Source organism: Rana temporaria, chromosome 4 (genome assembly GCF_905171775.1).
Source record: "Rana temporaria chromosome 4, aRanTem1.1, whole genome shotgun sequence".
Lineage (NCBI taxonomy): Eukaryota > Metazoa > Chordata > Amphibia > Anura > Ranidae > Rana > Rana temporaria.
The window spans coordinates 297242628-297267397 of NC_053492.1; the positions used below are offsets into that span (position 1 = coordinate 297242628).

Sequence of the window (24770 nt, forward strand, 5' to 3'; positions counted from 1 at the left end):
GTATAATATATATGTAAAGCACTGCATAAAATTGACCGTGCTATATAAGTACCTGTAATAAATAAATAAGTACACACTATAAAAGGATATGCTTTGTTCATTTTTCATGTCTGAGGTTTGTTTACAACGACTTTGACTTTAATAATACTTTTCTAATGATCTTTTTATCAGGCCAAAAAGATGGATGGAAAGTAGAAAAGAGTAAACGGAAGGGTAAGGCCCCATGCACACGAGATGCTATTACAAACGCCTCTAATCTCAGCTTTTCAAAGGCAAAAACCGGCATTTAAAACGCCCGTTTTTGCCGCGAATTGCTCAGCGTTTGTCCGTGATTTGCGCCGTTTTGCCGCGATTTGCGTCTAAAAAGCAAAAGCTGAAAGCTTCTGAACCCAACATTTTGGGTTTGGAAAAACGGCCCTAAACCCAACTGCTTTGAAACGCCAAAAAACGTGATCGTGTGCATGGACACATAGGATAACATTAAATGTGTTCAGGGGCAGTTGAAAAAAATGCCCAAATGCCTCTGAACTCGAGTTTAGCAGCGTCTCGTGTGCATGGGGCCTTAGGTTCAAAAAGAGTGAGTCAAAAACTGCTCTCCTAAAACTCACAAAATTTACCAACAGCTAAAAAAGGGGACACAAGTCTGTAGGTTTTTCAGAAGCAGTTGGGAGGATTCTACAGTGTGCACAGTGTTCACATTTTGATGGCATCTCGATTTAGGACACATTTTGGAGTTAGTTAGAAACCCCTGTTACTTCCAGGGTTGGCACCAATGCTTGCTGGGTCATCTCACTGGACAGAGGCGATGATGCTGATTCATTTATCCAGTGAGGAGATTGGAGAAAGAGGTAACAAATTTTGCTAAATTACTGAACTGGAAAGGTAACTGCTTAAAGCGGAGCTCCACCTAAAAGTGGACCTTCCGCTCATCGGAACCCTCCTCCCCTCCGGTGTCACATTTGGCACCTTTCAGGGGGAGGGGGGGAGCAGATACCTGTCTAAAGACCGGTATTTGCACCCACTTCCGGCCACACAGTCTGCGGGTCAGATCCCGTCGCCCCCCCCCCCCCGTTGTGTTCTGGGAAACACTCGTCTCACAGAACACAGCGGGGACCAGTGAGTACGGCGCAGCGTGACTCACGCATTTGCGCCGTAGGGAACCGGGCAGTGAAGCCGCAATGCTTCACTACCTGGTTCCCTCACCGAGGATGGCGGTGGGGGCAACAGAGTGATGAGCGATTGCTCGTCTTCTGCTGCCGACGGCGCTGGACTCCAGGACAGGTAAGTGTCCTAATATTAAAAGTCAGCAGCTGCAGTATTTGTAGCTGCTGGCTTTTAATATTTTTTGTATGGCGGACCTCCGCTTTAATTAGGAACAACATTGGTCATCTAGCTGGCTCAACAGTGTAAAAAAAATTGTGTATATCGCAAGGATCAACATCCAGCATCCCTCACCAGTGTCAAAGGGAGTTGAGGTCAGAATTGCGCCCTAGCCCAATTGGCTAGCATCTTTTGCGAAGACCTTCCAAAACTCCAGAGGAAAAGGTTTCCCTAAATCCAGTGCAATGCTGGAATTCCAACATGCTAGGGAAAGTATGCTGTTGGTGGTTAACCACCAACAGCATACTTTCCCTAGCGTGTTGGAATCTGCATCTGCATGAGGCAGTCCAAGGACTAAGTCCAGTCATGCAGCCAACATGAATTGAGGGTTCCTTCTCGGCCTGGAGGGCCCTGGCATGAGAATGAAGGTATAGAAGTTTTTCCTCAGGCAGAAGGTTCTGTACAGGGCAATGCCAATCATCAGAGCCAGTTATCCCAATCTATGATATGGGTCCAGTGATGACTTGATTTAGGATCCAATTAAAGCACTGCAGAATCTCTACCACCTGTTGGATGTTGGCCAACAGGGAGGACTGGTCCAAAAACAGGTGATCGTCCAGGTACTCCCAAAATATGAATCCCCTGGGAATGAAGCAGAGCCAGAACCAGGGAACGCACCTTGTTGAAGGCAAGCCTAAGAAAAGGGCAACAAACTGGTAATGTTGAGCACCCACTGCAAAACCCAAAACCCAGGTAGTGCTGACAGAAAGATGGGCAGATAGTGATCACAGAAAAATGTGCAAATAGGCATCCCAGATGTCTATTGAGGCCACAAAATCCCTCAGAAAGGAGAGAAGCAATGACCGACCTGTCATTTTCGATTTAAAACTTTTGGACCCATAGGAATAAGATGAGAGCCTTCAGATACAGAACTCCTACATTTGGTTTGGGAATTATGAAAAGGTTTAAGTAGAGCCCTTGAAAGCACTCTCCTAGTGGAACAAAGGTAATGGCCCCTTGAACAAGAGCTGCGGACAGCTGAGGCTAGCTGGGAGTGGGAGGGGTTATACAGGGGAAAGTACCTGCAGTCTACCTTTTTTTTTCCCCAGTGTCCAATCACCTTAAAGCAGCTGCAAAAAAAAAAAAGGAGTAATTAAAGTGACTGTATCCTCTGCTGTGCCCAGATTCTCGTAGGAGTTACGCCGGCGTATCTCCAGATACACCGTCGTAACTCTGAGTTTGAGGCGTCGTATCTATGCGCCCGATTCTTAGAATCAGTTACGCATAGATTTGTCTTAGATCCGACCGGCGTAAGTCTCTTACGCTGTCGTATCTAAGTTGCATATTTACGCTGGCCGCTAGGTGGCGCTTCCGTCGATTTCCGTGTTGAATATGGTAATGAGCTAGATACGCCGATTCTCAAAACGTACGTGCGACCGGCGCTTTTTTTTACGTCGTTTACGTTAGGCTTTTTTGGGCGTAAAGTTACCCCTGCTCTATGAGGCGTAGATGAGGCGTACCAATGTTAGGTATGGACGTCGGAACAGAGTCAAATTTTTCACGCTTTACATCGTTTGCGCAAGTCGTCCGTCAATGGGGCTGGACGCAAGTTACGTTCACGTTGACTAGGCATTGAGCGGGCGCAATTTATTTAGAAAATTCAACGTGATACTGAGCATGCGCCGTTCTAACAAAGCGTCATTTACCTGGGGTCACGATTAATTTCCATAAAACACACCCACCACTTCCACATTTGAATTAGGCGGGCTTACGCCAGCCCAGTTACACTACGCCGGCGTAACTTAAAGCGCAAGTTCTTTGAGAATACGGAACATGCCGCTCTAAGTTGCGGCGTAGTGCATCTCAGATGCGCTACGCCCGCCTAAAGATGGGCGATTCTACGAGAATCTGGGGCTAAATTTTCATGGTCCTCCCCCTTCCACTAAATGAATCATGTGTCCAAAACATAAAAAATAACAGGTTTAAATAAGATAGAAAACATCCAAGAATACATTCCTGTATGAGGTGGCTTGGACATACAGTACTCAACTTCTGGAACTAATACCAAGTCCTCCTGCATACTAGTTAATTACAAACGGTGCTTCTCCTAACAGGAGAAAATCCGCGTTAAAAACTCGCCTAATCTTTTTTTCAAACCAGTTTAGGAGAGTTTAGCAGAGTTTGATGCTTGGGCATTTATTTCATTGGCCAGAATTTTATTTTAATCTGGCAATCAAAATGAATAAAATATAAAATTCGAAATGCTGAACGCGTCTAAAGCATCTAAAGCCTAGCGGTCAGTGTTTTTCATAGTCAAAATTTGCTCTCCTGAATGTGATTTTAGGGTATTCAGAAAACATCCTCTCAACTCCCTTCTACTAAACTGCTGTAAACGTCCGTTTGTGCGTGGACACATATGATAACATACAGTGCCTTGAAAAAGTATTCATACCCCCTTGACGTTCCACATTTTGTCATGTTACAACCAAAAATTTAAATTTGTTTAATTGGGATATTATTTAATAGACCAACACAAAGTGGCACATAATTGGGAAGTGGAAGGAAAATGATAAATGGTTTTCAAAATGTTTTACAAATATCTATCTAAATATCCCCAACTAAAATCTAGTGGAACCAATTGCCTTTAGAAGTCATCTAATTACTAAATAAAGTCCACCTGTGTGTAATTTAATCATCTCAGTATTAATACAGCTGTTCTGTGAAGCCCTCAGAGGTTTGTTAGAGAACCTTAGTGAACAAATAGCATCACGAAGGCCAAGGAACACACCAGACAGGCCAGGGATAAAGTTGTGGAGAAGTTAAAGCAGTAAACAATCTCACAGAGCACTGTTTAATTCATCATTCCAAAATCGAGAATATGGCACAACTTCAAACCTATCAAGACATGGCCATCCACCTAAACTGACAGGCCGGGCAAGGACAGCATTATTTAGAGAAGCAGCCAATAGGCTCATGGTAACTCTGGAGGAGCTTCAGAGATGGACAGCTCAGGTGGGAGAATCTGTCTACAGGACGATTAGTCGTGCACTCCACAAATCTGGCCCTTATGGAAGAGTGGCAAGAAGAAAGCCATTGTTGAAAGAAAGCCATAAGAAGTCCTGTTTGTAGTTTGCGAGAAGCCATGTGGGGGACACAGCAAATATGTGGAAGAAGGTGCTCTGGTCAGATGACGCCAAAATTTAACTTTTAAATGTAACTTTTAAAAGCAAAACACTATGTGTGGCGGACAACTTACACTGCACATCACCCTGAACACACCATCCCCACCGTGAAACATGGTGATGGCAGCATCTTTTTGTAGGGATGCTTTTCTTCAGCAGGGACATGGAAGCTGGTCAGAGTTGATGGGAAGACGGATGGAGACAAATACAGGGCAATCTTTGAAGAAAACCCGTTTGAATCTGCAAAAGACTTGACTGGGGCGGAGGTCACCTTCCAGCAGGACAACGGCCCTAAACATACAGCCAGGGCTACAATGGAATGATTTAGATCAAAGCATATTCATGTGTTAAAATGGACCAAAGTCCAAACCTAAATCCAATCGAGAACCAGTGGTAAGAATTGAAAATTGCTGTTCACAGACGCTCCCAATTCAATCTGACAGAGCTTGAGCTATTTTGCAAAGAAGAATGGGCAAAAATGTGACTCTAGATGTGCACAGCTGGTAGAGACATCCCCAAAAAGACTTGCATCTGTAATTGCAGAGAAAGGTGGTTCTATAAAGTATTGACTCAGGAGTACAAATGCATGCCGTATTTTTCACATATTTGTAAAAAACGTTTATCATTTTCCTTCCACTTCACAATTATGTACCACTTTGTGTTGGTCTTTCACATAAAATACATTTATGTTTTTGGTTGTAACATGACAAAATTTACTTTTTCAAGGCACTGTAGATGGGAGTTCTAGGACAAAAGAAAAAAAAAAAAAACACAAAAACATGAACAGTTGTGTGCATGAGGCCTGAACTCCAGGCAGCTTTAAAAGCACAAATTAAAGTAGCTATGTAATCATTAACCACTTGCCGACCGCCCACCGCCGTTATACGTCGGCAAGTTGGCTCGGCTGGGTGAGAGCACGTAGTATGACGTCCTCTCTCCCAGCCGCCACTAGGGGCACACGCGAGCCGCGGGAGGCGCGTCCGCGCGCGCCCCCCGCTCGTCCCCGATTCCCGTGCGTGTGCCCGGCGGGCGCGATCGCCGCCGGGCACACGCGATCGCTCGGTACAGAGCGGGGACCGGGAGCTGTGTGTGTAAACACACAGCTCCCGGTCCTGTCAGCAGGGGAAATGCTGATTTTCTGTTCATACAATGTATGAACCGAAGATCAGTGTTTCCCCTAGTGAGGCCACCCCCCCGCCCCACAGTAAGAACACACCCAGGCATACTTAACCCCTTCCCCGCCCCCTAGTGTTAACCCCTTCACTGCCAGTGGCATTTTTATAGTAATCCAATGCATTTTTATAGCACTGATCGCTATAAAAATGCCAATGGTCCCAAAAAGGTGTCAAAAGTGTCCGAAGTGTCCGCCATAATGTCGCAATACCGAAAAAAAAAAATCGCTGATCGCCGCCATTACTAGTAAAAAAATATATAATAAAAATGACATAAAAATACCCCCTATTTTGTAAACGCTATAACTTTTGCGCAAACCAATCAATAAACGCTTATTGCGATTTTTTTTTTAAGAAAAATATGTAGAAGAAAACGTATCGGCCTAAACTGAGGAAAAAAAAAAGTTTTTTTATATATTTTTGGGGGATATTTATTATAGCAAAATGTAAAAAATATTAAATTTTTTCAAAATTGTCTCTCTATTTTTGTTTATAGCGCAAAAACTAAAAAACCGCAGAGGTGATCAAATACCACCAAAAGAAAGCTCTATTTGTGGGAAAAAAAGGACGCCAATTTTGTTTGGGAGCCACGTCGCACGACCGCGCAATTGTCTGTTAAAGCGACGCAGTCCCGAATCGCAAAAAGTACTCTGGTCTTTGGGCAGCAATATGGTCCGGGCGGTAAGTGGTTAATACACCATTAAAGAGGAACTCCATGTTGCTGCATACAGTAAGCTGTGCTGTCTTCCTGCACATGTACTAAACACTTTTCTTCTGCAACTGGAAATAAACAGTTGGTCATACGGCACCTCAGCCATTCAGAAATGTATTTTTAGCAATGAATACAAGGTGCTCTAGAAATGGCTGTGGTAGAGATTGTGACATCATCCGCCTGCCTCTACACCTTGGCCATCGCTTTCCTACAAGGCTTCTTTAGGAAATACCACATTGTGTCACAATGGGCAATCTAAGCAGACTGGCTACAGACAACAATTTTAAAGAATAGTAGGACAGTTGTTTTTTTTATGATGCTTGCATGGCACAGGATGGTACCATGCCCTGAGATGCTGCAGAATTAATAGACCTCTGAGGGCATTTAAAGGGGAGGGTATGGTCTTAAGGCTGCATTCACACCTTAGCGTAGCTTGTTTGGTCGTTTTTCGGGCGTTTTTTCGGGCGTTTTGTCGCACGTATTCATGCGTATTTGCACGTTTGCATACAGCGCCGTCCAACGTTTTTGTACTTAGACGTTTTTTATTTTAGCCAATAGGATAAAGTATCAGCTTTTCATCACTTGTTGCTATGTTGGTAGATTTTATTTATCTTCTGCCTGGGTGAAATGTTTTATTGATTAAAGCGACAAAACGCCCGTAGCAAATGCTCGTTGTCACGCTAGTCGCTTGAATCGAGCGTTTCCATTACTTTCTATGGGAAATACAAACGCCCAAACCGCCCGATTCGCGCGTCAAAAAAGGGTCCGGAACTTGTTTGAGCTTCAGGCGTTCGGCGTCAGGCGTTTTGGAGTGGATATGTGAACCATCTCCATTGAGAATAATGTATTTTTTCCCCTCTAGCGTTTTGGAGCGTCGCGCTTCAGGCGACAAAACGCTCAGGTGTGAATGGGGTCTAACTGCTGGGCAGACTGGACAGCAGGAGACTTCAAGGACAACCTGCTTGAACAAAACATTTTTTTACTTCTAATACACCAATGACCTGTGGACAGTTTGGCTATTATTAGTTCAACTTTAAGGATACCACCAACATCTTCACAGCATATTTTGCCACTTACATATTTTGATGATTTCATGAGATATGGTATATAAAAATACAACTTCAATAAACAATGTTGCAGTATGAAGCCTGTTCTGAAGAAAGAAATTCATGCAAAAAAAAACATACCCATGACTTTCTCCTGTACCTCTCGACGCTCTCGGGCAAGTCTTTGTCTCTCATCGACCTTCAAGACAAGATGAGGTTCTGGAAAAAGCATGAAAATGCAAATATCTGTCAGCCAACTTCTGCCAAGTTATAGCGCATAGAACCTGCAGCTGAAGTGCATATGATTTCAGCCAATGGCCTCTACCCTTGGAAAAGTAAACATTTCTGCACATACAGCTTTTTACATAGTGATCTATGTCTAGCATCCTTTTGTAAGGCTCGTGATCTCTAGATATACAATATTCAGCCAATTCAAGTTGAACACATATTTTATTATATAGTTTTAGAAAAGTATACACAGTGTCAACCTTTATTTTTCATATCAAATTGTTTTATTATGTTAATGTTTCTACCTATCAAATGTTAGCCAAGGTAAATGCTATATGCATGGCTAGCTAAACAGTACTTGCTTATTTTTAAATAGGTGATGATCTGTTCCCTTTCTTGAGTCATTCATGGCAAAATCACAAATTCACAAACATTTTCTCCCAACTGAATGTACGTAACAGAAAACAATGGCAAGTCTTCTACAACTTTTGGCAAATTATGGTAGGTGGCCAGTCACAGACCAGTCTTGTTCATTAAAGTGGAGTTCCACCCATAAATATAACATTACATCAGTAGTTTTAAAAAAATATGTCATTAGTCCTTTAAGAATTTTTTTTTTTTTTTAGATGCCTTCAAAGTGTTGTTGCTAGGCAGAATAGTTAATCTTCCCACTTCCTGCACCTAGGTGCTTAATGCTTCCTAACCTACACCGCACAGACTCCTGGGAATGTAGTGGGTGTAACTTTCCAGGAGTCTGTGCACTCCCCAGTCTCAAAGAATCATGTGACTTGGACAGTACAGGTGCTGAAACCTGATCTGACACTGCTTGTGCAGCACTGAGCATGTGCGAGATCTGCAAGGCTGAAATCCAGGAAGTCATACAGTCTGGCTTCATGATGCCCACACTTAAGATGGCCCCAGTCAATTTCTATTTTATAAAGTGTCTAAATGCTGTAACAACCTAACAAAACAGACCTTAGTTTACAGACTAACTTTACTAGAATACATTAAGCTTGTGTATTACAGGGGTATTTATATTTAAAAAGTGAAATTGTGGCCGGAACTCCGCTTTAATATGTTCTGCACAGAACATATACAGATTGCCCAACATTTTATGATGATATATCCTTGAGGGACATTACCTATCCTGTCACTGTAAACATATCAGAAAGAAAAAGTTACAACACTGGGAGATCTATACAAACATGGGCAAATATAAAGTGGAACTCCAAACAAAAACTTTTTTGCAGTCCAAAGGCTCGTACACACGCTTTGATTTTCGGACGACCGAACGTCCGTTTTTCGTGGCATGCTAGTCTCAGGTCGAAAGTGAAGAGGTTACTTACAATACGGAAATTTTCATATGACAGAATACAACGTCAGAAGTGACGTAATGTGTTGAATAGTTTTATATGTATTCTTTCATTTCAGAGCATGCGGAGTTATGCGGACTTGAGTTCACATCCGACAAAAGTTTTAGCCCTGGTTCACACTGGGCTGCGGGAGTAAAGCCGTGCTAGTTCAGCTGAACTCGCACGATTTCACTCCCGCCGGCAGTCCCGATTTCGGCCGCGATTTAAGAGACATCTGTGCAGGTTTCTGCACAGATGTCTATGTAAATCGCGGCCCGAAATCGCAAAAAATAGTACAGGAACTACTTTTTGAAATCGGTGCAGCGCCGCAGATGCGGCGTCGCACCGATTAGGACAGTGTCATTGCCGACAATTGGCGGCAAATGCCGTCGATTTGAGATGCGATTTCACATGTGAAATCACATCTCAAATCGAAGGAAATCGTATCCAGTGTGAACCTGGGCTTATAGTCTGCACATCCAGCTTTTGTCTGACGAAAAAGCGTAATCTGCTGTCGAAAGCACCGTACTAACCAATCCGAAAATCGGCAGACATCTCGTCGTACAAATTTTTCCATCCGATTTTCATATCGTGCGTACGGGCCCTTAGGCTCAACTTACATGTTACAATCTGACTATGCAACAGTGTTGTCAACCTACCAGATTGAAATATACTGGCACGACACCCGAAATTTACTGGCACAGCCACGTTTTTACTGGCATTTCACAAAAGTTTCTAAATTACATTTTTTAGGTGCACATTTCAGTATTTAGGCTACAAACAAGTACGCTAGGCAAACAGCAATGTGATTTAAGGTAGATATTAACCACTTAACGACCGCCGCACGACAATATACGTCGGCAGAATGGCACGGCTGGGCAGATGGACGTACCGGCACGTCCTGTACATCTGCCCGGTCGCGGGCCCTGGTCCGAAGCTCCGGGACCGTGAGACCCGCGGACCTGATCGCCGCTGGGGTCCCGCGATCGGTCCCCGGAACTGAAGAACGGGGAGAGCCGCGTGTAAACACGCCTTCCCCGTGCTTCACTGTGGCGGCTGCATCGATCGCGTCATCCCCTTTATAGGGAGACACAATCGATGACGTCACTCCTACAGCCACACCCCCCTACTGTTGTAAACACACACTAGGTGAAACATAACCCCTTCAGCGCCCCCTGTGGTTAACTCCCAAACTGCAACTGTCATTTCCACAATAAAGAATGCATTTTAAATGCATTTTTTGCTGTGAAAATGACAAAGGTCCCAAAAATGTGTCAAAATTGTGTGAACTGTCCGCCATAATGTCGCAGTTGGGAAAAAAAAAATCGCTGATCGCCGCCATTAGTAGTAAAAAATTTTTTTTTTTATAAAAATGCAATAAAACTGAGGGGGCGTGGCTTGGCAGGCGACGGAGATGGCAGCACATTGAGCGAGCTCCTCCACACACACAGCCCTATCTAGCTGAATACCCGGCACAAAGCATCCCAATGCCTGGCAAAAAGACCTGCTTCACACCGCGATCTCGCCCGAGACGTGCCTCGGTGTCCTATTCCGCCCAGAACATAGCGGAACTTTTCAAACCCAGGACCGCAGGACGCGGCGCTGCAACTAGGCCCAAGATGGCGCCGACCAGCCACGACGAGGACTACAGTGATGATTCACAATCAGCCCCTGAAAGCCTGGCGCGGGGCAAGTCAGCATCGGACCAACCCTTAACGTTCGCTGACATGTCCATGATCGCTGCGGACATAAAGGCCACGTTCTCAGCCGCCATAACGGACCTTAAGACTAGCATGTTAGTACTTAATGAGAAGATGGCCGCGGCAGAGTCTCAAGGGAAGCGCAGAGACAAGGCTATACTGCGGGTAGAGAAGGCAACCTTGGTGCACGCACAACACTTTATTGAAATGAACAGACACATCGAAGACCTCGATAATAGAGGAAGGAGGTGTAATGTGCGGGTCAGGGGGATCCCGGAATCCGTGGACGCAGACCAGATAGCAACGACATTGAGCAGCGTATTTAACAGCCTACTAGAGAGACAAGAGGACGCACCGATCGGCTTTGTCCGTGCCCACAGAGCTCTCAGACCCAGAGGACCTGACGGGGCCCCCCCGAGAGACATTATCTGCTGTATGGAAAGTTTCAGCCTGAAAGAGGAGATTATGCACAGAGCTAGGAGGAATGACCACATAGTTTATAATGGAGCGACCATTTTACTGTTCCAGGATCTATCTCCCATAACTCTGAGGAACAGAAGAGCTCTGCGCCCCCTACTGGACAAACTGAGAGAGAAAGACATGCGTTATACTTGGCGCTTCCCCTTCGCGCTAGTGGTCACCTTTAATGGACACCAACACATGCTCCGCACGCCCGCTGATTTACCGGAGTTCTGCAACGCCCTAGGTCTGGACTTGGTCGAGTTGCCAGAATGGTATGCGGAATTCCTACACCCTCTACCAGAACGGAGCCCTCCGGATTCGCCCCTCTCCACCCCAGATACACGGCTGACAAAGAGAGCTAAACATGGCAGAGGCGGTGGATCAAAGACCGGCACCCCGAGAAGGCAAGCAGAAGGTCCGAGGGAGCTGAACATGATCTGAGTTGGTGTATGGTAATGTGATGATTCCCTGAGCCGCACTTGCGGTTCACCCTTGAGGCCCTTCCTGGATTTTTCCGGTGCTCCTTCCCCCCTCCTCCCCGGGTCGGCTCTGTTGTTGAATGCTGCTGCCGACCTGCTCCTTAGCTGACTTTGAACCAGGCCCCCTCACAACCCTGCTTTATCTCCCTTTCACACGCTGAGGTTGGGCGAGATAAAAGGTTCTGCTCCCTACATGCACGGTTGTTAGAGTGATTCTCCTGGGGGACGCAACATTATATTTTGCATTATGCCCTGCCCTGGACGTGGCTCTTTGTATGGCATACACTCAGATGTGTGACCCAGGCACTGGATTGTATGTAGTTTGCACGTAAGGTTATAACACCCAGCGGGGCATTATCTAGTCATAATGGGAGAGCTGTTGCAGGGACACGGCGGCGGCAACCTGTGGCCGCGGGACATTGTTGGGATGATTTGGCCGCGGCTTCCACCTGATAATGGGAAGTTGCCTTGGGCCCCATTGATGCGGAAGCACCTTGGTACTTTTAGTTTGCTGATCCTGGAGGTCATTTCCTTGGCTGTTGTGGGGACCTGGCGGGGGTGGGGGGGCACCCGAGAGGGGGGAAACTGATCATCTGCACGCTCCTGCAAGTGTATATATGTTTATTGCGGTAGTTAGCCTTAAACTGAAGTACGTGTCCATACCCCATGTCCCGTGGTGATTTCACCATGAGCACATGGAGATGGGCTGGGTATTCTTAGTACGCACTACGATAGATTGAGCCCTACTTAATAGGGCTGTGTGTGTAATCATTTGGTTGAATTTTACTCGTTCATAACTGTTTGGCAGCTGGTTCGGCGTTGACATTTGTTGTCGCTGCCTCCCTTCTGCCCCACAAGGCTTCTGGTGACCCGGCTGGGTCACTAGTTGCACCTTACTACATAGGTGGTCTTCTCCATCCAGGGATAGTGTTCATCTTTGTCCCTGGTGGAGATACACCGTAGATCAGGGGTGGGCAATTATTTTTTCGATGGGGCCACATGAGAAACTAAAAATATTTTGGAGGGCCGGGCCAAAAGGCTAAACTCAATACTGCATAAAATCAATTGTATTTCTTTATAAAAAGCAGTAAATATCATTGTTGGAAAACTGGTACGAGTACTTGTTATAGACATGGCACAGGAGGGGGACAGAGGCTGGGGACATGGCACAGGAGGGGGACAGAGGCTGGGGACATGGCACAGGAGGGGGACAGAGGCTGGGGACATGACACAGGAGGGGGACAGAGGCTGGGGACGTGGCACAGGAGGGGGACAGAGGCTGGGGACGTGGCACAGGAGGGGGACAGAGGCTGGGGACATGACACAAGAGGGGGACAGAGGCTGGGGACATGACACAGGAGGGGGACAGAGGCTGGGGACATGGCACAGGAGGGGGACAGAGGCTGGGGACATGACACAGGAGGGGGACAGAGGCTGGGGACATGACACAGGAGGGGGACAGAGGCTGGGGACATGGCACAGGAGGGGGACAGAGGCTGGGGACATGACACAGGAGGGGGACAGAGGCTGGGGACATGACACAAGAGGGGGACAGAGGCTGGGGACATACGCTGGGGACATGGCACAGGAGGGGGACAGACGCTGGGGACATGACACAGGAGGGGGACAGACGCTGGGGACATGACACAGGAGGGGGACAGACGCTGGGGACATGACACAGGAGGGGGACAGACGCTGGGGACATGACACAGGAGGGGGACAGAGGCTGGGGACATGACACAGGAGGGGGACAGACGCTGGGGACATGACACAGGAGGTGGACAGAGGCTGGGGACAGGCAGCCACTGTTTAATCAATAGCCACAATTGATTACACAGTGGCTGCATGTGATGGCACAGTGGTTGCGTTTGATGGGCACAGTGGCGACAATTGATGGCACAGTGGCTGCGTGTGATGGGCACAGTGGCAACAATTGATGGCACAGTGACTGCGTGTGTTGGCACAGTGGCTGCGTGTGTTGGCACAGTGGCTGCGTGTGATGGCACAGTGGCTGCGTTTGATGGGCACAGTGGCTGCGTGTGATGGGCACAGTGGCTGCGTGTGATGGGCACAGTGGCTGCGTGTGATGGGCAGAGTGGCTGCGTTTGATGGGCAGAGTGGCTGCGTTTGATGGGCACAGTGGCTGCGTTTGATGGGCACAGTGGCTGCGTGTGATGGGCACAGTGGCTGCGTGTGATGGGCACAGTGGCTGCGAGTGATTGGCACAGTGTCTGCGAGTGATTGGCACAGTGGCTGCATGTGATTGGCACAGTGGCTGCATGTGATTGGCACAGTGGCTGTGTTTGGGAACAGTGGCAACAATTGATTGCACAGTGGCTGCGTGTGATTGGCACAGTGGCTGTGTTTGATGGGAACAGTGGCTGCGTGTGATGGGCACAGTGGCTGCGTGTGATTGGCACAGTGGCTGCGTGTGATTGGCACAGTGGCTGCGTGTGATTGGCACAGTGGCTGCGTGTGATTGGCACAGTGGCTGCGTGTGATTGGCACAGTGGCTGCGTGTGATGGGCACAGTGGCTGCGTGTGATGGGCACAGTGGCTGCGTGTGATTGGCACAGTGGCTGTGATTGGCACAGTGGCTGTGATTGGCACAGTGGCTGCGTGTGATTGGCACAGTGGCTGCGTGTGATTGGCACAGTGGCTGTGTTTGGGAACAGTGGCTGCGTGTGATTGGCACAGTGGCGACAATTTATGGTGGCACAGTGGCTGCGTGTGTTGGCACAAGTGGCTGCATGTGTTGGCACAAGTGGCTGCGTGTGTTGGCACAAGTGGCTGCACCCCCCCCCCCCCCTCCGTGACATACAGACTGCCCCCCCATGACATACAGACTGCCCCCCCCCCTGGACATACAGACTGATCCCCCCGTAGGTAGCCTATACAAGCCTGTGTCCCCCGCGGTCATCCTGATGCAGTGTTCCTCGGCAATAGCTCTCGGCGCGTGCAGAGTTAATCTGACTCAGCTGTGTTGTAGTGCAGCAGCTCTGCGCTCGATTTCAATGGACTGAAATCGGCACATGCTCAGTTGCTACAAGGGATGCCAATTTTCTTGGGATGCCGATCTTACTGCTACACCGGCCCTGCCTACTGTTATCACCGCGGCGGGGAACATTAGACAGCGTTCGTTTGAACAGCTGTTTTCCCCGCTGCGCATAGACACTCCCCCTTGGACGGATCTGTCCAATCGCGAGCAAGGGGGAGTGTCTATGTGACTCCCCCTTGCTCGCGATTGGGCCGTAGTTTGCCCAGGTCTGCCGTAGATACTCACAGCTTCTTCTTTCTGTACTTCTTGTTCTCTCCTATCTTTCATACTACCTCCCCTTTTCTGTCCTTCTCTTTTTTCTTTAGTGCAATAAAGTAAATTTCTGCTAATCTATTGGGAGATAAGAGTCATCACAGTGCCATAGTGGTTGATCATTTGTGTGCAGCATTAGTGTCACTGTTCCTTTTTTTGTTGTTGTTTGACTTGCCCTTCTTTTTGTCTCTCTCCTCCCTGCGTGCAGTCACAGCGGCCGGGCCCGGCCCTCTGAGCGTCTCCTCCTCCGTCCGAAGCTCCAATCATGGCCTACTCATCGCTGGGGACCCACCCATTGGTGGTGTCGCACAATGTGAGGGGTTTAAACATACCTGAACGTCGCACATCCCTGCTGAGGGAACTTAAAAAGGGTAAGCAACATTTTGTGTTCTTACAAGAAACTCATTTCAAGACGCACCACATCCCCAAACTTTCCAGCCCGTCCTACACTAGAGTATTCCACTCCACAAACAGCGAGGCAAAATCGAAAGGGGTGGCGATTATGGTACACAGAGACGCCCCATTTGAAGTTTCAGAGCAACTTTGCGATCCGGGGGGTCGGTATATTTTCATTAAGGGTTCATATGGGCCTACACAGGTGACCTTGGCGAATGTGTACTTTCCTAACAAGGCCCACATAACATTCTGCCAAGAGGTCATCAAGGAGCTTAGTGGGTTTGCCAGAGGTTGTGTTATAATGGGGGGGGACTTTAATGTGCCCCTATGTCCCCTTGCCGACACATCAAATGGGAAATCGTGCATCAAGTACAAAGTTCTGAAACGTCTTAAGCTCCTTCTACAGTCCCTACATTTGGTTGATTCCTGGCGCTTTCTCAACCCAGAGGGACGCGATTATACACATTATTCTGTTCCGCACTCTAAATATGCTAGGTTAGATTACCTATTTGTTTCACAACGCGATCTAGAGATGATAACCGGAGCGCACAGGCACCCAAACATTCTCAGATCATGCTCCAATATCACTAACCATGAACCTGACAGACCCCTCCAGAAAAAAACCCTCCTGGAGGCTTAACGCCTCGCTGTTGACTGACCCTGCGACTCTTCCTGTGGTGACAGAGGGCCTGAAAGAGTTTTTCAGACTCAATATCACTGAGGGTTCCGACCCGCTATCTGTCTGGGAGGCACACAAATGCTCCATTCGGGGGATCCTGATGGGCTTGGGTGCAAAGAAAAAAAGGGAAAGGGAAGCAGTAATCCAACAACTAGTCACTAAAATTGCCACTTTAGAAACCTCACACAAACAATCCCTCTCTGTTTCTTCGGCTGCCTCATTACTCGAGGCGCGGAAGAACTTACAACAAGTACTTGACTCCACGGCCAAACGCATGCTTTTCTTTAAGAAGAGACTCTACTATGAGTCGGGTAACAAGGCTGGCAAGTTCTTGGCTAGAGCACTCAGAGAATGTTCCTCTGTGAACAACATAACAGGCATCAAGGGGGAGGACGGCAGTTTGGTGGTAACAGCAGAGGCGATAGCAGACAGGTTCCATGAGTTTTACACCAAGCTATACAACTTACCACCACAACATAGACAACAAGACATGACTGGGGACAGAACACAGATTATAAATGACTACCTCATTAAGAGTGGACTGCCTACCTTGCCAGACTCGGATGCCACTCTTCTCGAGGAGCCGATAACGGCCCAAGAGATTAAACTGGCCATCACACAACTCAAGTCGGGTAAAAGTCCGGGACCGGACGGATACTCGGCAGTGTACTACAAGACATTCACTGACCTTTTGGCAGGGCCCCTTGGGAATGCACTAAACTCATTGTCTACCCCCAGAACCGTGACACCGGACCTACTCTCGGCACACATTACAGTGCTGGCAAAACAAGGTAAAGACCCCGCAGATTGCGCGAGCTATCGCCCCATTTCGCTTCTCAACTTGGACGTGAAATTATTTGCCAAGATTCTTGCCACGAGATTGAGCCCGTTATTGCCCGGCATTATTGGGCTAGAGCAGGCTGGCTTCGTGCAGGGCAGGGAGGCCAAGGACAACACCTCTAAGGCGCTTCTGCTGTTGCACGCGGCGAGAGTCAGGAATATCGAGGGCCTTCTCCTGTCTACGGACGCGGAGAAGGCCTTCGACCGAGTCGCATGGGATTTCATGCTGGCGGTATGCAGACGTGTGGGTCTGGGACCCCACATGCTTGCATGGATTGCTGCTCTATACCAGAATCCTTCGGCTCAACTCCGTATTAACGGTACTCTCTCCAAAAAAGTACGAATAACGAACGGGACCCGGCAGGGCTGCCCCCTATCGCCCCTATTATTTATTTTATCTCTCGAGCCCTTTATCCGAACGATCAAACTCAACCCTGTTGTCAGCGGGTTCCGGGTGGGGGACTGCGAATACAAGGTCGCAGCTTATGCTGATGACCTCTTGTTTTTCCTGACAGACCCACACTTCTCACTCCCCGGCTTATTGGCAGAATTTTCGCACTATGGTTACATCTCTAATTTAAAAATTAATTACACAAAATCAGAGGCCCTCAATGTTACTCTACCAGAGAAGGTGTTGGCCTTGGCCAAGGCCAATTCGCCATTTCGGTGGGTGACCGACGCTCTCAAATATCTTGGTATCTGGCTTACACCCCATCTCTTAAATGTATTTGAAAGAAACTTCCCTCCCCTTCTGAGGGGATGCGAGGCAGACCTCAAGCAATGGGATCAAGGGAATTTCTCGTGGCTAGGGCGGGCATCTATAGTCAAAATGGTAATTTTACCTAAATTTCTCTATCTAATACGCACACTCCCTGTAAGGGTCCCCCGAAGCTTCTTCATCTCCCTAAACACAGTTCTACTGCGTTTTCTTTGGAATCGTAAGAAACCAAGAATCAAACTAACAAGCCTAATGAAAGCTAAGGAATTAGGGGGACTAAGCTTTCCAGACTTTAAGATGTATTACCAGGCGTCACACCTGGCCCGAATAGTTGATTGGCACTGTCATGGATCCATGAAAGATTGGGTAGGATTGGAAGCAGAGATATGCCCAGTGGCCCTTAAACATTCCCCATGGGTACCAAAGATAGCATACCCAACCTCCTTACGTAAAAATCCTATCACGGGGCCTACTTTGGAGATATTCCAATCAATAGCTAAAAGACAGGGCATTTCAGATGTACCGGGCCCTCTCACACCACTAGCTGATAACCCGGATTTTACCCCAGGAGTGGACAATGCGTCCCTTAGATCAGCTCCTCAGTCGGACCCCCTACTAGCGGGCGAATGCTTCGAAGGGAATAAGCTCAAAGACTGGCAGGTTCTTAAAACTGACAACAATCTCCCCAGATTGAGGCTCTGGACATATTTCCAACTGCGCAGCTACATACACAAACTTAAGGACTCTGCGAACCTAACAAGACCACTGACCGAGATGGAATCAGTATGCCGCTCACACTCTCCACAGGCTAAAATGACTTCCGTGGCGTACTCTTGGCTACAACGGGCTGGAGGGGGGGAGTCGGATGGACACAGGGGGAGATGGTCGGAGGACCTGGGAGTGGATATCCCGGAGAAGAGATGGAGGTATGCATGTATTATGGCACACAAATGCTCAATCAGTTCTAGATTGCAGGAAACAAGCTTCAAACTCCTGACCCGCTGGTACAATACACCGGAAAGGTTACACAGATGGGATCCACAGAGATCCGAGGCCTGCTGGAGATGCCAAAATGATAAAGGCACTCTGCTCCACATCTGGTGGAGTTGCCCCATGATCGCCACCTACTGGACAGAGGTGAGAGACATTATTAAACAAATCACAGACACTAAGCTAGACCTAGATGCTGCATGTTGCTTGCTACACCTGTCCTCCTTCTCTCTGACACGCTACAAGAAATCTTTGACTAAACACTTATTGAACGCGGCCAAATCACTGATCCCACTTTCCTGGAGCTCTTCCAGAGTCCCGACCATACGGGAATGGCTTCATAGAGTCCATGACGTGTACGAGATGGAGGACACGTTGGCACAGGACAGAGGCACGGCTGAAAGTCTGCATGACACATGGCGCACCTGGCTTGTCTTTAAATATTCTAGCGCATATGATAAACTTATGTCAGGAGCAGACTCCGACAATATCGCTTGAGGAGTGGATTCGGCTGAGCCGGATCTTGGTCACACTAGGACAGAGGGATCAGAACCTCCTGTTAGAACAGGATGGACGACCCTCTTCTAAATATCATCTCCCAACCTCTTTCTTTCTTCTTTGCTTCAATTTCTTTTAACCTTCTTTCCTGGCTTCCTCTACCTTATTTCTGCTAACTCTGGATGACAAGCTTGAAGGTGATACCTCAGACTGTTTAATATACTAAGTGAAATAGAGATCACCCCTACTGATGGAGTTATAATAGATATCATAGTTGTTTGAACTGGTTTGGCTCATATGAAAGCTACATCTATGCTATGAGTTAAACTTGGACCCCTGTGTGCCATTCACAATGTTTTATGATGCATTCTTAAATGTACAAGTAACTTATACGTTACAAGTTGCACGGGTCACAATACATTTGTAACTTTTCACAGAAGTTTATTGCTATGCTTGTCTGTATCGCATATTTTTTTCTTCAATAAAACTCTTTGAATATAAAAAAAAAAATGCAATAAAACTATCCCCTATTTTGTAAACGCTATAAATTTTGCGCAAACCAACCGATAAACGCTTATTGCATTTTTTTTTACCAAAAATAGGTAGAAGAATACGTATCGGCCTAAACTGAGGAAAACAATGTTTTTATATATTTTTGGGGGATATTTATTATAGCAAAAAGTAAAAAATATTGAATTTTTTTCAAAATTGTCGCTCTATCTTTGTTTATAGCACAAAAAATAAAAACCGCAGAGGTGAGCAAATACCACCAAAAGAAAGCTCTATTTGTGGGGAAAAAGGGACGCTAATTTTGTTTGGGAGCCACGTCGCACGACCGCGCAATTGTCAGTTAAAGCGACGCAGTCCCGAATCGCAAAAAGGGGCCTGGTCCTTTACCTGCATTTTGATCCGGGGCTTAAGTGGTTAAGGTAAAAAAAAAAATCATTTTTGCTATTTTCGATATAATAATAAGGGCAAATTATTTAGTCACATCACCCCCTGCCTCCATCCCCCTCTGCCACCAACACCCCCTGCCTTCAGCCCCCTCTTCGGTGCCACAATCTCCCCCTGCCTCCAATCTCCCCCAGGCCCCCTGCCTCCAATCTCCCCCAGGCCCCCTGCCTCCATGCCCCTCTGCGGTGCCACCAACAAACCGTCTCCATCCCCCACCCTCTGCAGTGCCACCATCCCCCTCTGCAGTGCCACCATCCCCCTCTGCGGTGTCACCAACACCCCCTGCCTCCTATCTCCCCCTGCAGTGCCACTGCAGCCACCATCACCCCCTGCCTCCAATCTCCATGCGCAGTTCCAAGCCAAACCGATCTTGGCTATTTTTACTGGCATATTTCCGCAACTACGGACATTTACGAAAGGGGGGAAAAAAAGACAGTTTTTATGAACTGTCCGTAAAAATATGGACGATTGGCAACACTGCTATGCAATCTCTGGATAATCAACAATAAGTCTGGCAAAACTAAGAGAATCTATACTAATTTAATTGTAGCCAATCAGGTATACATACAGTAATGTGCCAACATTTTAGGCAGGTATAGAAAAAAAATGCTGTAAATTAATAAAGCTTTCGGAAATTGAAGTATTATAGGTTATTTTTATCAAGTAACAAAATGGAAAGTAAATGACCAGAAGAGAAATCAAAATCAAAACAAAAAATAAGTGTGACCACCCTTTGCCTTATAAAAAGTTCTTCTATGTTTTTGTGCATAGTTGAGTCGCTTAGCCTTGTTCACATGTCCTATGTATGAAAACACAGGAGGCAGTTTGTTTGCCAAAAGGCTGGAGAGTGGCACAGTAATGAGTGTCTGCAGGCAACAGTGAAGCACGGTGGAAGTTCCTTGAAAGTTTTGGGCTGCATTTCTGCAAATGGATTTGGAGATTTGGTCAGCATCAATGGTGTCATCAATGTTGAGAAATACAGAGAGATACTTATCAATCATGCCATACCATCAGGGATGTGTGTGATTGGACCCAAAATTATTCTGCAGCAGGACAATAACCCCAAACATACAGCCAATGTCATTGAGTCAACCGGAAGGTTTACCCACCCACCCCTTCATGACCAGGCCATTTTTTGTGATGCAGCACTGCGTTACTTTAACTGACAATTGCGTGGTCATGCAACGCTGTACCAAAATAAACTTTATGTCCTTTTTCCCCACAAATTGAGCTTTTGTTTGGTGGCATTTGATCACCTCTGCACTTTTATTTTTTTTGCGCTATTAACAAAAAAAAAATGACAATTTTGAAAAAAAACACAAATAATATATTTTTATATTACAACATATCCAATAAATAAGAGGATTATAAAAAAATAAAAAAATCGAATTTCTTCATAAATTTAGATTAATATGTTTTTCACTACATATTTTTGTTTAAAAAAAAAATCCAATAAGCATATATTGATTGGTTTGCGCAAAAGTTATGGCGTCTACCAACTATGGGATAGATTTACCGATTTTTTTTTACTACTGGCGGTGATCAGCAATTTTTAGCGGGACTGCGACATTGCGGCAGACAAACCTGACACTTAGTGACACTTTTTGGGAACCAGTGACACCAATACAGTGGATCAGTGCTAAAAAAAAATGCACCGTCACTGTACTGACACTGGCAGGAAAGGGGATAACATTAGAGGCAATCAAAGGGTTACACGTGCTCCTAGGGAGTGCTGTCTAACTGTGTGTGTGTGGGGGGGGGGTGCTTTGGCTGTGAGAAGACAGATCAGTATTCCTACTTAGCAGAAACACAGGATCTCTGTCTCCTCTACTAGCAGACCCCTGATTGGCTCCTGCTGTGTCCAATCACAGCGGGATCGCGCCACAGACCTGGAAGAGCAAAATCACGTACCTGATTTTATGCACATGAGCCACTGTCCCGCAGTATATATACGTGGGTCGGTTGGCAAGAGGTTAACATCTTCAGTATAAAGAAGAAGACCAAGGAGTCCTGAAAGAAATGGTTTTGGCACCCACAGAGCCCTGATCTCAACATCTTCAAGTCTGTCTGTGTTTACATGGAGACAGAAGGATTTCAGGCAGCCTACATCCACAGAAGATCTCCTCAATTATATATTTGGAACAACCTACATGCCAATTTCCTTCAAAAACTGTGTACACGTGTATGTAGATGAATTGATGCTGGTTTGAAAGCACAAGGTAGTTACACCAAATATTGATTTAATTTAGATTTCTCTTCTGTTCATTTACTTTCCATTTTGTTAATTGATAAAAAATAAACTATTAACACTTCTATTTCTGAAAACATTCTTAAATTTACAGCATTTTTTCACACTTGCCTAAAACGTTTGCACAGTACTGTATGTATTACACAAAGGAGTAAATAAAAAACCTGCACCACCATGGGTTATTTCCTCAAAAATGTATTTTTATTATAAAATTAAAGATCACATCAAAAACAGCTTTGAATCACAACAATCTTCATCCCCCACAAAGCCTTTCCCTCTGTAACCCTCCAACTAATCAATCCTTTGTAAAAACATCCCAATCCCCATATTCCCTTCAGTGCAAAAATGTGGGACCTCAATAGATCCCCCCGAGGTGGTGCTGGAACCAAGGACTGTGCCACCCTCCACTAGATGGTCCCCCTTAAATTAGCTCCTGCATCCATACCTAGCAAATATATTACCAAACTACTGCACCAGCCTGAGTTTAGGGTTCTGTACCTTAAAACCACAATGGGTGAATACAGTAAGCCAATACCAGGTCAGGAGATACCCAATTAAACCGATATCGCTGAATGGTGAGCTTCTCTATAGAGGAATGAAGTATACACCAATGCTGATCCCACCTCAATATATATATCAAAGGGAACAATAATCCTGGTTGTAAATGTGTGTACCGAGGGGTCAGACCATGAGGGCTGTTTGGATGGTATAGGTATAGGATTCATCTACTGAAAATGTAACTAATAGGTGCGTGCAATCTCATATATAAATATGGATCCTGTGGGAAGATCCCTCAGATGAATTCCTGTCAAACACTATTAAAAAGGGAGCATTTATACATACATCCACAATTTGTCCAGTGAGTATCAATCCCACCGATTCCGGTATGCCACCAAGACTGCCGATATGATCCGCATGTGTATGAATGTACTCAATCCCACTGATCCCGGTATGCCACCAAGCCTGCCGATATGATCCGCATGTGTATGAATGTACTCAATCCCACTGATCCCGGTATGCCACCAAGCCTGCCGATATGATCCGCATGTGTATGAATGTACTCAATCCCACTGATCCCGGTATGCCACCAAGACTGCCGATATGATCCGCATGTGTATGAGTGTACTCACAGATCAGCTTGAATATGAATATGTTGCTACTGTTATCAGGGGAATATGGGGTTAGGAATGTTCACAGCGCTTCACTTTTCCCACGTTTTTTTATGTTACAGCCTTATTGCAAAATTGATTAAATTTAGTACTTTACACAAAATTTTACAAACAATACCGTATTATCACAAAGTGCAAGAAGTTTGTTTGAAATCTTTGCAAATTTATTGAAAAAAAAAAAAAAACACACAAAAAAAAAAAAAAAACACGAAAAAAAAAAAAAAAAACACACGTACATAAGTATTCACAGCCTTTGCTCAATACTTTGTTGAAGCACCTTTGGCACCAAGTAAAGCCTCAAGTCTTTTTGAGTATAATGCTACAAGCTTGGCACACCTATTTTTAGGGAGTTTCCCCCATTATTCTTTGCAGGACCTCTCAAGCTCCATCAGGTTGGATTGGGAGCGTCGGTGCACAGCCATTTTCAGATCTCTCCACATATGTTCAATCGGGTTCAAGTTTGGGCTCTGGCTGGGCCACTCGAGGACATTCACCGAATTGTCCCGTAGCCACTCCTTTGTTATCTCTGGCTGTGTGCTTAGGGTCGTTGTTCTGTTGGAAGATGAACCTTTGCCCCAGTCTGAGGTCCAGAGCTCTCTGGAGCACGTTTTCATCAAGGATGTCTCTGTATACTGCTGCATTTATCTTTCCCTCCATCCTGACTAGTCTTCCAGTTCCTGCCGCTGAAAAACATCCTCACAGCATGATGCTACCACCACCATGCTTTACTTTAAGGATGGTATTGGCCTGGTGAGGCGTGGTGCCTGGTTTCCTCCAGACATGACCCTTGCCATTCAGGCCAAAAACAGTTCAACCTTTGTTTCATCAGACCACAGAATTTAGTTTTTCATGGTCTGAAAGTCCTTCAGGTGGGCTGTCATGTGCCTTTTACTGAGGATTGGCTTCTGACTGGCCACTCTACCATACAGGCCTGATTTGTGGAGTGCTGCAGAGATGGTTGTTCTGGAGGGGACTCCTCTCTCTACAGAGAAATGCTGGAGTTCTGTCAGAGTGACCATTGGGTTCTTGACCAAGGCCCTTCTACCCCAATCGCTCAGCTTGGCCGGGTGGCCCACTCTAGGAAGAGTCCTGGTGGTTCCAAACTTCTTCCATTTACGAATGATGGAGACCACTGTGCTTATTGGGGCCTTCTATGCTGCAGAAACTTTTCTGTACCCTTCCCTAGATCTGTGCCTCAATACAATCCTGTCTCAAAAGTCTACAGACAATTCCTTGGAGTTAATGGCTTGGTTTGTGCTCTGACATGCACTGTTAACTCTAGGATCTTGTATAGACCAGTGTGTCCCTTTCTCAA

General features: G+C 46.2%; 1 protein-coding gene across 8 annotated transcripts in view; it reads right to left on the reverse strand.

The window, feature by feature from the left end:
• The window catches only part of MAP7 (microtubule associated protein 7), a 244015-nt gene that overhangs the window by 78404 nt on the left and 140841 nt on the right, over positions 1-24770 (reverse strand). For all 8 annotated transcript variants that reach the window (XM_040350497.1, XM_040350494.1, XM_040350501.1 and 5 more), the window contains exon 3: positions 7574-7651. In XM_040350497.1, coding sequence (XP_040206431.1) covers positions 7574-7651 — 78 coding nt within the window. The remainder of the gene's footprint in view (positions 1-7573; positions 7652-24770) is intronic.